At 54.8% G+C, this 16390-nt stretch overlaps 1 protein-coding gene across 1 annotated transcript in view; it reads right to left on the bottom strand.

The window, feature by feature from the left end:
- Positions 1 to 16390, bottom strand: part of LOC134428593 (ribosome biogenesis protein BOP1-like) — an 88404-nt gene that overhangs the window by 1457 nt on the left and 70557 nt on the right. Inside the window, exons 7-15 of the mRNA XM_063175423.1 lie at positions 15085 to 15297; positions 12363 to 12524; positions 12168 to 12248; positions 11460 to 11529; positions 8970 to 9102; positions 7746 to 7926; positions 2934 to 3222; positions 2765 to 2849; positions 1460 to 1567 (exon numbers count right to left, since the gene is read on the bottom strand). Coding sequence (XP_063031493.1) covers positions 1460 to 1567; positions 2765 to 2849; positions 2934 to 3222; positions 7746 to 7926; positions 8970 to 9102; positions 11460 to 11529; positions 12168 to 12248; positions 12363 to 12524; positions 15085 to 15297 — 1322 coding nt within the window. The remainder of the gene's footprint in view (positions 1 to 1459; positions 1568 to 2764; positions 2850 to 2933; positions 3223 to 7745; positions 7927 to 8969; positions 9103 to 11459; positions 11530 to 12167; positions 12249 to 12362; positions 12525 to 15084; positions 15298 to 16390) is intronic.

The following is a 16390-nucleotide window of genomic DNA, read 5'->3' as shown; positions in this document are numbered from 1 at the left end:
AAAAAATCCCACAAATCCCATAAATAAATCCCATAAATAAATCCTGTAAATAAATCCATAAATCTCATAAATTCCATAAATTCCATAAATAAATTCCATCAATCTAATAAATCCCATAAATAAATCCCATAAATAATCCCATAAATCCCATAAATAAATCTACTACATAAACCCCATAAATAAATCCCATAAATCCCCTAAGAAAATTCCATAAATTCCCATAAATAAATCCCATAAATAAATCCATAAATCCCATAAACAAATCCCACTAAAAAATTCATAAATCCCACAAGTAAATCCCATAAATGAATCCATAAATCCCGTGACAATTCCTGGTGAATCCCATAAGTAAATCCCATAAATCCCACGACAATTCCCGTGAATCCCCTAAATAAATCCCACAAATCCCATGAGAATTCCTGTGAATCCCATAAATCCCACGACAATTCCCATGAATCCCGCAAACAAATCCTGTAAATCCCCTAATTAAATCCCACAAATCCCCCAGACAATTCCGGTGAATCCCACAAATCCCCCAAACAAATCCCGTAAATCCCGTGACAATTCCCGTGAATCCCACAAATCCCCTAAATAATTCCCACAAATACGTGACAATTCTGGTGAATCTCACAAAGAAATCCCATAATCCCCTAATTAAATCCCATAAATCCTATGAAAATTCCCGGTGAATCCCACAAACAAATCCCACAAATCCCCCAAACAAATCCCACAAATACGTGACAATTCCCGTGAATCCCGCAAACAAATCCCATAAATCCCACAAACAAATCCCACAAATACCCCAGACATTTCCGGTGAATCCCACGAACAAATCCCATAAATCCCCTAATTAAATCTCATAATTCCTATGACAATTCCCGGTGAATCCCACAAACAAATCCCGTAAATCCCGTGACAATTCCCATGAATCCCACAGACAAATCCCATAAATCCTATGACAATTCCGGTGAATCCCACAAACAAATCCCATAAATCCCCTAATTAAATCCCATAAATCCTATGACAATTCCCCGTGAATCCCACAAACAAATCCCACAAATCCCACAAACAAATCCCGTGACAATTCCCGTGAATCCCACAGACAAATCCCGTAAATCCTATGACAATTCCTGGTGAATCCCACAAACAAATCCCACAAATCCCCCAGACAATTCCAGTGAAGCCCACAAACAAATCCCATAAATCCCCTAATTAAATCCCATAAATCCTATGACAATTCCCGGTGAATCCCACAAACAAATCCCACAAATCCCACAAACAAATCCCGTGACAATTCCCGGTGAATCCCACAGACAAATCCCGTAAATCCCAAGACAATTCCCGGTGAATCCCACAAACAAATCCCATAAATCCCCCCAACAAATCCCGTAAATCCCGTGAAAATTCCCAGTGAATCCCACAAACAAATCCCGTGAATCCGGTTGGTCCCGTTGCGTACTTGTAGACCATGCCGTGGCAGACGATGACGGAGCCGTCGTCGGAGGCGGAGGCGAACAGGGGGTAGCGGCGGTGGAACGCCACCGAGCGCACGGCGCGGCCGTGGTGCCTGCCAGGGCGAGGGAAAAGTGGGAATCAGAACGGGGAAAAATAACGGGAAAAACACCGGGAATTAGGAGCGGGAAAAATGGGAATTCCCGCTGGGAAAAACAACGGGAAAATGGGAATCAGAACTGTGAAAAACGGGAATCAGAACAGGGAAAATAACGGGAAAAATGGGAATCAGAAATGGGATAAACACCGGGAAGAACGGGAATTACCACTGGGAAAAATGGGAATTCCCGCTGGGAAAAACAACGGGAAAATGGGAATCAGAACTGTGAAAAACGGGAATCAGAACAGGGAAACGCGGGAATCAGCAGCAGGAAAACAACGGGAAAATGGGAATTAGCAATGGGGAAAACGGGAATCAGAGCTGGAAAAACAACAGGGAAAACGGGAATCAGAACAGGGAAAAACACCGGGAAAAACAATGGGAAAAATGGGAATCAGAAATGGGATAAACACCGGGAAAAACGGGAATTAGCACTGGGAAAAATGGAAATTCCCGCTGGGAAAAACAATGGGAAAATGGGAATCAGAACTGTGAAAAACGGGAATCAGAACAGGGAAACGCGGGAATCAGCAGCAGGAAAACAACGGGAAAATGGGAATTAGCAATGGGGAAAACGGGAATCAGAGCTGGGAAAACAACAGGGAAAACGGGAATCAGAACAGGGAAAAACACCGGGAAAAATGGGACTCACCACCGGGATAAACACTGGGATAAACACCAGGAAACAAACAGGAATCAGAGCTGGGAAAAATGGGAATCAGCAAAGGGATAGAGCACCGGGAAAATTGGGAATTAGTGCCAGGATAAACACCAGGAAAAACGGGAATTAGCACCAGGAAAACAGGAATCAGCAGCGTGAAAAACACCGGGATAGACACGGGGTAAAACGGGAATTAGAGCCAGGAAAAACACTGGGATAGACACTGGGAAAACGGGAATCAGCAATGGGAAAAACAATGGGGAAAACGGGAATTAGCACCGGGAAAAATGGGAATCAGAGCCGGGAAAACACAGGAATCAGCAACAGGATAAAACAGTGGGAAAAACGGGAATTAGAGCCCAGGATAGACACCGGAAAAGACACCAGGAATCAAAAACGGGGAAAAAAAAAAAAAAAAAAGGGAATTAGGGCCTGGGGAATGGGAATCAGCACTGGGAAAACGGGATGGGCACGGGGACGCCAGGACTCACCTGAGCAGCCGGTAGGGCCGCGTGGACAGGTCCAGGTCAAACCAGGCCAGCTTGCTGTCGTAGCTGCCGCAGATGACGTTGTCCCCTGCGGAACAACGCCGGGATCAGCGGGGGATCCCCCTCATTCCCACCAGGAATCCGTCCCCTCATTCCCGGGGGGATGCCGCACCTCCGGGGTGCACGGCCATGCTGGAGATCCACTGGCAGTTGCTCTGCAGCTTCTTGGTGAGCTCCTGGCGCAGCAGGTTGTAGATGCGCACCGAGCGCTGCGAGGCCACCAGGAAGTAGGGCCGCAGAGGGTGGAACCGCACGCACTGGATCATGCCCGGGCTCCTCCGGAACGGGTCCTGGCTCCAGCGCCGGCTGCTCTGGTGGATCAGCACCTGCCGCCCGCCGGGGTTCCGCACCACCGACGCCCAGTAGTCGCCCTTGCCGTGCCACGTCACCTGCGTCACCGGCTGGGAACGGCAAAGAGAAAGGAATGGGATGCAGGCGAGATCCTGATCTTCTGAATCATCCCGGAGCTCCTCAGGATGGGAATGGGAATGGGATTGCGATTGGGATCCGGGTGAGATCCCAAAATCCCGACCCTCTGCATCAACACCGACGCCCTGTAGTCGCCCTTGCCGTGCCACGTCACCTGCATCACCGGCTGGGAACGGGATCGGGAATGGGATCAGGAATGGGATCCAGGTGAGATCCCGAAATCCTGACCCCCAGGATCATCCCTGAGCTCCTCAAGGTGGGATTGAGATGGAAATCCGAGTGAGATCCCAAAATCCCAACCCTCTGCATCAACACCGACGCCCAGTAGTCGCCCGTGCCGTGCCACGTCACCTGCGTCACCGGCTGGGAATGCAATGGGATTGGGATTTGGATCTGGGTCAGATCAGGAAATCCCGACCCTCTGGATCACCATGGAGGCCCTGGTTGTGCCATGTCACCTGTGTCACGGGCTGGGAATGCAATGGGATTGGGGTCAGGAACAGGATCTGGGTGAGATCCCAAAATCCCGACCCTCTGGATCACCAGCGGGGCACAGGAATCACCCGTGCCGTGCCACGTCACCTGCGTCACCGGCTGGGAATGGGATCAGAAATGGGATCCAGGTGAGATCCCGAAATCCTGACCCCCAGGATCATCCCTGAGCTCCTCAAGGTGGGATTGAGATGGAAATCCGAGTGAGATCCCAAAATCCCAACCCTCTGCATCAACACCGACGCCCAGTAGTCGCCCGTGCCGTGCCACGTCACCTGCGTCACCGGCTGGGAATGCAATGGGATTGGGATTTGGATCTGGGTCAGATCAGGAAATCCCGACCCTCTGGATCACCATGGAGGCCCTGGTTGTGCCATGTCACCTGTGTCACGGGCTGGGAATGCAATGGGATTGGGGCCAGGAACAGGATCTGGGTGAGATCCCAAAATCCCGACCCTCTGGATCACCAGCGGGGCACAGGAATCACCCGTGCCGTGCCACGTCACCTGCGTCACCGGCTGGGAATGGGATCAGGAATGGGATCCAGGTGAGATCCCGAAATCCTGACTCTCTGGATCACCATGGAGACCCTGGCTAAGCCATGTCACCTGCATCACCAGCTGGGAATGGAATGGGATTGGGAATGGGATCCGGGTGAGATCACAAAATCCCGACCCTCCGGATCACCAGCGGGGCCCAGTAATCGCCCTGGCTGTGCCACGTCACCTGTGCCACCGGCTGGGAATGGAATGGGATCAGAAATGGGATCAGGAATAGCATCCGGGTCAGATCCCAAAATCCCGACCCTCGGGATCACCACCAAGGCCCAAGGAATCGCCCTGGCTGTGCCAGCATCACCAGCTGGGAATGGAATGGGATTGGGACTGGGATCTGGGTGAGATTCTGACCCTCTGGATCATCCCAGAGATCCTAAAGATGGGAAGGGGATCTGGGTAAAATCCCAAAATCCCGATCTTCTGCATCACCGCTGAGGCCCAGGAATCGCCCTGGGTGTGCCGTGTCACCTGCGCCACCGGCTGGAACGGGATCGGGATTGGGAATGGGATTGGAATGGGATGGGAATGGGATAGGGATGGGAATGGGACAGGGATGAGAATGGGATCTGGGAGAGATCCCAATTTTCTGGATCATCCTGAAGCTACTCGGGGCGGGAATGGGAACAGGAATGGGAACAGGACTGGGAATGAGAACAGGAATGGGATTTGAGTGAGATCCTGAGATCCTGATCTTCTGGATCATCCTGGAGCTCCCCACAGTGGGAAGGGGTGAGGGTGGGGGTTTGGTTGGTGGGTCCAGGGATGGGAATGGGAACAGGATTGGGAATGGGACTGGGATTGGGGCTGGGGCAATTCCCAGGAGCAGCTGAGGGAGCTGGGGGGGCTCATCCCAGTGAAAAGTGGGATTGAAGGGATCCAGGGCGGGATCTGCTCCCAGGGAATGGGACAGGACCCAGGGAACGGCCTCAGGTTGGATTTTTCAGGAATATTCCCCTGGAATTTGGTGGAATTCTGGGATCTGGGGCCTCGGGAAGCTGGGCAGGGACTGAGGCTGAGGATTCCCAGGAGAAGCTGGGAAAAGGGGCCGATCCCAGCTGGAAAAGGGGCCAACCCCAGCTGGAATTCCTGTGGCTGCGGGAAATGTTCCTGGGGATCCGTGGAAAACGGGGCTGGGGAAAGGCTCTGGCACTGCCTGGGATTCCTGGGAATGGGAAGGGATCCCTCGGGATGTGGAGACAGGGTCAGGATCCTTTTGGGATCCTTCCCTTGGGATACAGAGCAGGGAACAAGGATCCATTTGGGATTGTGTCCCTTGGGATGCAGATGTGGGAGTGAGGCCCCTCCCAAGATCCCGGAACAGAGACTGATCCATAAATCCCAAATCCTGGGAATACCAAGCCCAGCCAGATCCCGGGAATACTGATCCCACCCAGATCCAGGGAATGCCAATCCCACCCAGATCCCGGGAATGCCGATCCCACCCAGATCCCAAGAACACTGATCTCAGCCGGATCCTGGGAATGCCGATCCCATCTGGATCCCAAGAGCACCGATCCCACCCAGATCCTGGGAATGCCGATCCCACCCAGATCCCAAGAACACTGATCCCAGCCGGATCCTGGGAATGCCGATCCCATCTGGATCCCAAGAGCACCGATCCCACCCAGATCCTGGGAATGTCGATCCCACCCAGATCTCAGGAATGCTGATCCCACACAAATCCCGGGAATGCTGATCCCACCCGAATCCTGGAATGCCGATTCCAGCCGTATCCCAGGAATTCTGATCCCAGCTGGATCCCAGGAATTCTGATCCCACCCAGAACCTGGGAATGCTGATCCCACCTAAACACCAGGAATGCCGATCCCATCCAGATCCCAGGAATGCTGATCCCACACAAATCCCAAAAACACTGATCCCAGCCGGATGCCAGGAATGCTGATCCCACCCAGATCCTGGGAATGCCGATCCCAAGAACATTGATCCCACCCAGAGCCCGGGAATGCTGATCCCATCCGGATCCCGGGAATGCTGATCCCAGCTGGATCCCAGGAACGCCAATCCCAACCAGATCCCAAGAATGTTGATCTCGCCCAGATCCTGGGAATGCCGATCCCACCCAGATTCTAGGAATGCCGATCCCACACAAATCCCAAAAAAACTGATCCCAGCTGGATGCCAGGAATGCTGAGCCTAGCTGGATCCTGGGAATGCTGATCCCACCAAAACCCCAGGAATGCTGATCCCACCCAGATCTTGGGAATGTTGATCCCATCCAGATCCTGGGAATGCCGATCCCAGCCGGATCCCAGGAATGCTGATCCCACGTGGACCCTGGGAATGCCGAGTTCAGCTGGATCCCAGGAATGCCAATCCCAGCCGGATCCCGGGAATGCCGATCCCAGCCGGATCCCGGGAATGCCGATCCCACCCAGATCCTGGGAATGCTGATCCCATCCAGATCCCGGGAATACCGATCCTACCCGGATCCCAAAAATATCAATCCCACCCATATCCCAAGAACACCGATCCCAGCCAGATCCCGGGAATGGTGATCCTGGCCAGATCCCAAGAACAACGATCCCACACGGATCCCGGGAATGCAAATCCCATCCAGATCCCAGGAATATCGATCCCACCCAAATCCTGGGAATGTTGATCCCATCTGGATCCCAGGAACATCGATCCCATCCAGATCCCAGGAATGCCGATCCCACCTGCATCCCGGAGATGCCGATCCCACCCAGATCCTGGGAATGCCGATCCCAGCCAGATGCCAGGGATTCCAATCCCAGACGTATGCCAGGAATGGTGAGCCCACCCAGATCCTGGGAATGCTGATCCCACCTGGATCCCAAGAACAATGATCCCACCCAGAGCCCAGGAACGCCAATCCCATCCAGATCCCGGGAACACCGATCCCACTCCGATTCTGGGAATGCTGATCCCAGCCGGATCCCGGGAATGCTGATCCTGGCCAAATCCCAGGAATGCCAAGGCCACCCAGATGCCAAGAACACCGATCCCACCCAGATCCCAGGAGTGCCGATGCCACCCAGATCCTGGGAATGCAAATCCCACCCAGATCCCAGGGATGTCGATCGCTGGGTGCCAATCCACCCCAGATCCCGGGAACGCCGATCCCACCCAGATCCTGGGAATGCCGGTCCCAGCCAGGTCCCAAGAACACTGATCCCAGCCAGATCCTGGGAATGTTGATCCCATCTGGATCCCAAGAGCACCGATCCCACCCAGATCCTGGGAATGCCGATCCTAGCCAGATCCCAAGAACGCTGATCCCACCCAGATCCCAGGAATGCCGATCCCAGCCGTATCCCGGGAATGCGGATTGCACCCAAATCCCAGGAATGCTGATCCTGGCCAGATCCCAAGAACGCTGATGCCACCCAGATCCCAGGAATGCCGATCCCACCCAGATCCTGGGAATGCCGATCCCAGCCGTATCCCGGGAAGGCGGGTCCCACCTTGCCGTGCTGCACCCTCAGGCGGACGCCCCTGGCGCGCTCCTCGGCGCCGGCCGGCTCCCAGCGCACCGGCTGCGGCCGCTCCTCCTCCGGGGCCTGCCACGAGTCCAGCAGCTGATCCGTGCCCGACACCAGCAGCCGGTCCCCCAGGCACGGGTTCACCAGCAGCACCTGCTCGTCCCTGGGAATGGGGAACGCGGGATCAGGGAATGCTATGCCATCAGGGGGAATCCTCTGGGATCAGGGGGAATCCTCTGGGATCACGGACCCCTCCCTAGGAGCACCTGCTCATCCCTGGGAAATGGGGAGCACGGGATCAGGGAGTCCTCTGGGATCAGGGGGAACCCTCTGGGATCAGGGAACCCTGCCCAGGAGCACCTGCTCGTCCCTGGAAATGGGGAAAACGGGATCAGGGAGTCTCTGGGATCAGGGGGAATCCTCTGGGATGAGGGAAACCATCCCAGGAGCACCTGCTCGTCCCTGGGGAATGGGGAACGCAGGATTAGGGAATCCCATGGGATCAGGGGGAACCCTCTGGGATCAGGGAATTCCCTGCCAGGAGCACCTGCTCGTCCCTGGGAAATGGGAAACTCAGGATCAGGGAATTCTATGGGATCAGGGGGAATCCTCTGGGATCAGGGAATTCCCTGCCAGGAGCAGCTGCACATCCCTGGGAATGGGAAACAGGGGATCAGGGGAGTCTGGGCTCAGGGAATCCCCTGGGACCAGGGGAAATCTGGGAATCCCTGGGAATGTTCCCGGGGCGCTCACACGGCCACAGCCACCAGGCAGATGGAGGGGTTGGGAATGTTCCAGGGAAATCTGGGAATGCGGGAATGATCTCAGGGCACTCACACGTCCACGGCCACCAGGCAGATGGAGGGGTTGGGGTTCCAGGGAATGATCCCAGGGAAATTTGGGAATGTGAGAATGTGGGAATGCTCCTGGGGCACTCACATGGCCACGGCCACCAGGCAGATGGAGGGGTTGGGAATGATCCCAGGGAAATTTGGGAATGTGGGAATGTCCCAGGACACTCACACGGCCACGGCCACGAGGCAGATGGAGGGGTTGGGGTTCCAGGGAAATCTGGGAATGCGGGAATGATCCCAGGGGAATCTGGGAATGCTCCCGGGGCACTCACACGGCCACGGCCACAAGGCAGATGGAGGGGTTGGGGTTCCAGGGAAATTTGGGAATGTGGGAATGTCCCGGGACACTCACACGGCCACGGCCACGAGGCAGATGGAGGGGTTGGGGTTCCAGGCCACGCTCTTGACCACGGATCCGACGGGCAGCGTGCGCAGGCAGCGCGCAGAGCTCACCTCCCAGAAACGCACCGTGCCGTCATCCGAGCCTGTGCGCGGAAACAGCGGGGTAACGACGGGGTAACAACGGGGAAACAACGGGGTAACAACGGGGTAACGATGGGGTAACAGCGGGGTAACAACGGGGCAAGAACGGGGTAACAATGGGGTAACAACGGGGTAACAGCGGGGTAACAGCGGGGGTAACAACGGGATAACAACGGGGCAACAATGGGACAACAACGGGGGTAACAACGGGGAAACAACGGGACGACAATGGGGTAACAACGGGGCAACAATGGGGATAACAACGGGATAACAACGGAGTAACAATGGGATATCAACGGGGTAACAACAGGGTAACAGGGGGGGTAACAACGGGGTAACAACAGGGGTAACAACGGGGCAACAACGGGGCAACAATGGGGGTAACAATGGGGTAACAGCGGGGTAACAGCGGGGTAACAGCAGGGAAACAATGGGATAACAACGGGGTAGCAACGGGGTAACAGCGGGGTAACAACGGGATAACAACGGGGTAACAATGGGGTAACAGCGGGGTAACAGCGGGGTAACAACGGGGTAACAATGGGGTAACAGCGGGGTAACAACGGGGCAACAACGGGGTAACAACGGGGTAACAGCGGGATAACAACGGGGTAACAGTGGGGTAACAGCGGGATAACAACGGGGTAACAGCAGGGAAACAATGGGATAACAGCGGGGTAACAACGGGGCAACAACGGGGAAACAATGGGGTAACAACGGGAAAACAATGGGGTACCAATGGGGTAACAGCGGGGGTAACAACGGGGCAACAATCGGGCAACAATGGGGTAACAGCGGGGTAACAGCGAGGTAACAACGGGATAACAAAGGGGGTAACAACGGGGTAACAGCGGGGAAACGATGGGATAACAACGGGGTAACAACAGGGCAACAACAGGGTAACAGCGGGGTAACAACGTGGCAACAACGGGGTAACAATGGGATAACAATGGGGTAACAATGGGGTAACTGTGGGGGTAACAATGGGGAAACAACGGGGTAACAGCGGGGAAACAACGGGGTAACAACGGGGAAACAATGGGGAAACAACGGGGTAACAACGGGGAAACAACGGGGAAACAACGGGGTAACAACGGGGAAACAACAGGGTAACAACGGGGGTAACAACGGGATAACAACAGGGTAACAGCGGGGTAACAACGGGATAACAATGGGGTAACAGCGGGGAAACAATGGGGTAACAACGGGGTAACAACGGGGCAACAACGGGGGTAACAGCGGGGTAACAACGGGGTAGCAGCGGGGTAACAATGGGAAAACAACAGGGTAACAACGGGGTAACAATGGGGTAACAACGGGGAAACAATGGGGTAACAACGGGATAACAATGGGGTACCAATGGGGTAACAGCGGGGCAACAATCGGGCAACAATGGGGCAACAATGGGGTAACAGCGGGGTAACAACGGGATAACAACGGGGTAACAATGGGGTAACAACGGGGAAACAGCGGGGAAACGATGGGATAACAACGGGATAACAACGGGGCAACAACAGGGTAACAGCGGGGTAACAACATGGCAACAACGGGGTAACAATGGGATAACAATGGGGTAACAATGGGGTAACTGTGGGGGTAACAACGGGGAAACAACGGGGTAACAACGGGGTAACAACGGGGGTAACAACGGGATAACAATGGGGTAACAGCGGGGAAACAATGGGATAACAACGGGGTAACAACGGGGTAACAGCAAGGTAACAATGGGGTAACAACAGGGTAACAACAGGGTAACAACAGGGTAACAACGGGATAAGGAGATAATGGGATAATGGGAATGGGATAATGGGGATGAAATGGGATGATGGGATAACGGGATAGGGTAATGGGAATGGGACAATGGGGTAATGGGGGTAGGATAATGGGATAAGGGGAATGGGATTAGGAATGAGATATTAGGATAATGGGAATGGGATAATGGGAATGGGATAATGGGAATGGGATAATGGGAATGAAGTAGGGATGAGACGGGAATGGAATAATGGCAATGAGATGGGAATGGGATAACGGGAATGGGATAACAGGAATGGGATTAGGATTGAGAATAGGAATGGGCTATTGGGATAATGGCAATGGGATAATGGCAATGGGATAATGGGATTGGGAATGGGATAACGAATGGGATTGGGACTCCAGAGCATCTGGAAAAGCTCCGGAGTTTTCCGGAGGCACCGCAGGGCGGGGCCAATCCTGGGATCTCCCTCAGAGCCGAGGTTGGGATTTTCCAGTGGGAAAAGCCCCGATCCCAACCCTGGCCCCGGAGCAGCTCCGGGTGGATCTGGGCTGTGGATCCATGGGATTTATCCTGGGAATTCCCAATCCAGGGGCAGATCCGTACCTGACACCAACCACTGCCCGCTGGGGGAGACGCTGATGGTCCGCACCAGGCTGGAATGGCCGCGGTAAATCTGGGGGAAAAAACGGGAATGAGGGAGAATGCCAAATCCCAGGAGCTCCCTGGGAACCTCCGGGAGCTGCTCCGGAATCCTCGGGAAGGGAGGAGGAATTTGGGATTTTGGGAAGGGAGGAGGAATTTGGAATCTGGAGGGATCCCAAGACCAAGGACACCCCATCCCACATCCACAGGGATGGGAATTCCAGGGAATGGGGATTCCAGACCAGAATTCCAGCCCTTTCCAGGGGAATATTCTTGAAAATCCCAGCGTGAGGCTGTTCCCTGGGAGCAGATCCCACCCTGGATCACTCTGGATCCCTTCAATCCCACTTTTCTCTGGGATGAGCCCCCCCAAATCCCTTGGCTGCTCCTGGGATCTCCCCCCTTCCCATTCCCACCAAATGCCTGTTTGCCCCAAATTCCAGGGAAATATTCCCAAAAATCCCAACCTGTGGCCATTCCTCAGGTCCTGCCCCTGTTCCCTGGGAGCAGATCCCACCCTGGATCCCCCTGGATCCCTTCAATCCCAATTTTCTCTGGGATGAGCCCCAACAGCTCCCTCAGCCTCTCCCGAGAACTCCCCCATTCCCATTCCCACCAAATCCCTGTGTGCCCCAAATTCCAGCTGGAATGTCCCCAAAATTCCCTCACCAGAGCCTGGGTGGTGGGGAATGGCTGCAGATCCCTCGGCCGGGGCAGTTTGGGGATGAGATCCTCGGGATCCACGTTGACCTGCGGGACGGACAGCACACCAACGATCCCAGCTGCTCCCGACCCTCCGGCCGGGAATTCCGGCACTCCCGACCCAACATTCCCGGGTTTTTTTGTGGGATCAGGGGTGCGCACCCTCATTTTGCGCTGGCGGGGGCAGAGGTAGAGGTCGAGGCAGCGCTCGAAGCGCTCGTGGATGAAGCGCGGGTAGGCGGGCACGGCGCGCAGGCTCGGGAAGCGCCGCGGGAGGAAGTTCAGGCGCCGCTCCGACGGCTCCTGCTGCTGCCAGGCCAGCTCCTGACGGGAGATAACAACAGCGGGAATGTGGGAATGAGGGTGGGATAGCGGGGATTGGGATAATGGGGATGGGGATGGGAAACAATGGGGAATGGGGAATGGGAAGCGCCGCGGGAGGAAGTTCAGGCGCCGCTCCGACGGCTCCTGCTGCTGCCAGGCCAGCTCCTGACGGGAAAACAACAACGGGAATGTGGGATCAATGGGATAGTGGGGATTGGGATAATGGGGATGGGAATGGGAAACAATGGGGAATGGGGAATGGGAAGCGCCGCGGGATAAAAGCTCAGGCGCCGCTCCGACGGCTCCTGCTGCTGCCAGGCCAGCTCCTGACGGGAAAACAACAACAACGGGATAATGGGGTAGTGGAAACGGGAAAAACGGGATAACGGGATTGTGGGGATGGGAAAAACAGGATAATGGGGAATGGGGATGGAATAGAAGGGGTCACGAGAAGCCGTTCCCAAGGATGGGGATCACAGGATGGGGATCCCAGGGCAGCTCCTGCAGGAATGCCGGGAGAGAAAGGGAACCATGGCAGGGAGCGCGGGGGTGTGGGGAATGGGAAAAATGGGATAATGGGGGAATGCGGAATGGGAATGGGAATGGGGAATGGGGAATGGGAATGGTAAATGGGGAATGGGATAATGGGGGAATGGGGAATGGGATAATGGGGGAATGGGGAATGGGATAATGGGAATGGGGAATGGGATAATGGGGGAATGGGGAATGGGATAATGGGAATGGGAAAAATGGGATAATGGGGGAATGGGGAATGGGAAATGGGGAATGGGATAATGGGAATGGGGAATGGGATAATGGGGGAATGGGGAATGGGATAATGGGAATGGGAAAAATGGGATAATGGGGGAATGGGGAATGGGATAATGGGAATGGGGAATGGGATAATGGGGGAATGGGGAATGGGATAATGGGAATGGGAAAAATGGGATAATGGGGGAATGGGGAATGGGAAATGGGGAATGGGATAATGGGAATGGGGAATGGGATAATGGGGGAATGGGGAATGGGATAATGGGAATGGGGAATGGGATAATGGGGGAATGGGGAATGGGAAAATGGGAATGGGGAATGGGAAATGGGGAATGGGATAATGGGAATGGGGAATGGGAATGGGATAATGGGGATGGGGAATGGGAATGGGGAGGGGATAATGGCATAATGGGAATGGGATAATGGGATAATGGGATAATGGGATAATGGGATAATGGGGATGGGAATGGGGAATGGGAATGGGACAATGGGATAATGGGGATGGGAAAAATGGGAATGGGAATGGATATGGGAATGGGATAAAGGGAATGGGACAATGGAATAATGGGAATGGGGAAGGGATTGGGAATGGGAAATGGGGATGAGATGCCCTGGGCTGGGGAAGAGTCATTCCCAAGGCTGGGGAAGGGTCATTCGCAAGGGTCAGGGTCGCTCCCAATGGCCGCTCCCTGGCCAGGATTTTCCAGCCTCCTGATCCCATTGGGATCTCTCCCTCCTCATCCCACTGGAGTTTTTCCCATTGGGATTCCCCTGCCCGTTTTCCCCCCACCCATCCCCTCTGGATCCAAATCCCACTCCGGAGCCTCTCCCAGTTATCCGGGGACAATCCCAATCCCTGGGGAGCGACCCCAAACCTCCCTCCATTCCACGGGATCCGGGAATGCTCCAAGTGGGAATTCCGAGCTGATCCCACTCCACAATTCCCAAAAATCATCCCTGAGCAACCCCAGGGATGAAACACCCCAAAAATTCCCTGGAAAAACTCCCTCCATTCCTCAGGAACCTGGAATGCTCTGGGAGGGAATTCCGAGCTGATCCCATTCCATGGGCAGCGACAATTCCCAAAACTCATCCATGGATGAAACATTCCCAAAAATTCCCTGGAAAAACTCCCTCCATTCCACAGGAACCTGGAATTTTTTGGATGGGAATTCCAAGCTGATCCCACTCCATGGGCAGCGACAATTCCCAAAACTCATCCCTGGATGAAACTTCCCCCAAAAATTCCCTGGAAAAACTCCCTCCATTCCACGGGAACCTGGAATGCTCTGGGTGGGAATTCTGAGCTGATCCCACTCCATGGGCAGCGACAATTCCCAAAACTCATCCCTGAGCAATTTTCCCACAAATTCCCTGGAAAAACTCCCTCCATTCCACGGGAACCTGGAATGCTCTGGGAGGGAATTCCGAGCTGATCCCATTCCATCTGCGGCGACAATTCCCAAAACTCATCCCTGAGCAACCCTAGGGATGGAACATCCCACAAAAAACTCCCTCCATCCCACGGGATCCTGGAATGCTCCGGGTGGGAATTCCCTGGGCAGTGACAATTCCCCATGGACAATGCTCCAGGTGGGAATTCTGATCCCATCCCACTCCACGGGCAGCGACAATTCCCATAGCTGAGCAACTTTCCCCCAGATTCCCAGGAAAAACCCTTCCAAACCCAACGTGATCCCCCCAGATCCCCACCACAGAGCAGCCCCACGGGATTCCCCCGGCATTCCCGGAATTTTTTGGCATTTTCCGGCATTCCCGGCGCTCCCACCTCCTCGGGGCTGAGCAGGAACTCCGGGGGCGGGTTGTAGGACTCGGCGTGTCCCGGCAGCGGCATCTTGGGCGCGGGCACGTGCATCTTGTGCCGGCCCAGCACCGAGTTGGGCTCCTCGCGCGCCCACAGGTCGTAGAAGGTGGGAGTGCTCTCCTTGGGCTTCCGCGGCTGGATCCAGCCCATCTTGATGGCGTGCACCAGCTTGGAGACCTGCGCAGCATTCCCGGGGTTTGGCACGGGGCGGGAGGACCTTTCCGTCCTCCTCGTCCCCATGGAGCTGTTCCAGCCTCCTCAGCTTTCCATGGATCCTCCTGATCCCACCTGGATCTTCCCAATCTCCTGATCCCACTTGGATCGTCCTCAGCTTTCCATGGATCCTCCTGATCCCATCTGGATCTTTCCAACCTCCTCATCCCAATGGAGCTGTTCCAGCCTCCTCAGCTTTCCACGGATCCTCCTGATCCCACCTGGATCTTCCCAATCTCCTCATCCCACTTGGATCCTCCTCAGCTTTCCACGGATCCTACTGATTCCATCTGGATTTTTCCAATCTCCTCATCCCATCTGGACCCTCCTCAGCTTTCCACGGATCCTACAGATCCCACCTGGATCTTTCCAACCTCCTCATCCCACCTGGATCCTCCTCAGCTTTCCATGGATCCTCCTGATCCCACCTGGATCTTCCCAATCTCCTCATCTCACTTGGATCCTCCTCAGCTTTCCACGGATCCTCCTGATCCCACCTGGATCTTCCCAATCTCCTGATCCCACCTGGATCCTCCTCAGCTTTCCATGGATCCTCCTGATCCCACCTGGATTTTTCCAATCTCCTCATCCCATCTGGACCCTCCTCAGCTTTCCACGGATCCTCCTGATCCCACCTGGATCTTCCCAATCTCCTCATCTCACTTGGATCCTCCTCAGCTTTCCACGGATCCTCCTGATCCCACCTGGATCTTTCCAACCTTCTCATCCCATCTGGACCTTTCCGTCCTCCTCATCCCACTGGAGCTGTTCCAGCCTTCTCAGCTTTCCATGGATCCTCCTGATCCCACCTGGATCTTCCCAATCTCCTGATCCCACCTGGATCCTCCTCAGCTTTCCACGGATCCTCCTGATCCCACCTGGATCTTCCCAATCTCCTGATCCCATCTGGACCTTTCCATCCTCCCCATCCCATCTGGGTGTTTCCTGTCTTCTAATCCATTGGGATCTTCCAGCCCTTCTCAGCTTTTCCCTCCTCCTCCTCATCCCATTCGGATTCTTTCCAATCTCCTGATCCCACAAGGGCTTTTCCATCCTC

This window comes from Melospiza melodia, chromosome 1 (assembly GCF_035770615.1).
Source record: "Melospiza melodia melodia isolate bMelMel2 chromosome 1, bMelMel2.pri, whole genome shotgun sequence".
NCBI classification, from domain to species: domain Eukaryota; kingdom Metazoa; phylum Chordata; class Aves; order Passeriformes; family Passerellidae; genus Melospiza; species Melospiza melodia.
The sequence above is the reverse complement of the archived record's forward strand: the minus strand, read 5'-3'. Positions and strand labels throughout refer to the sequence as shown.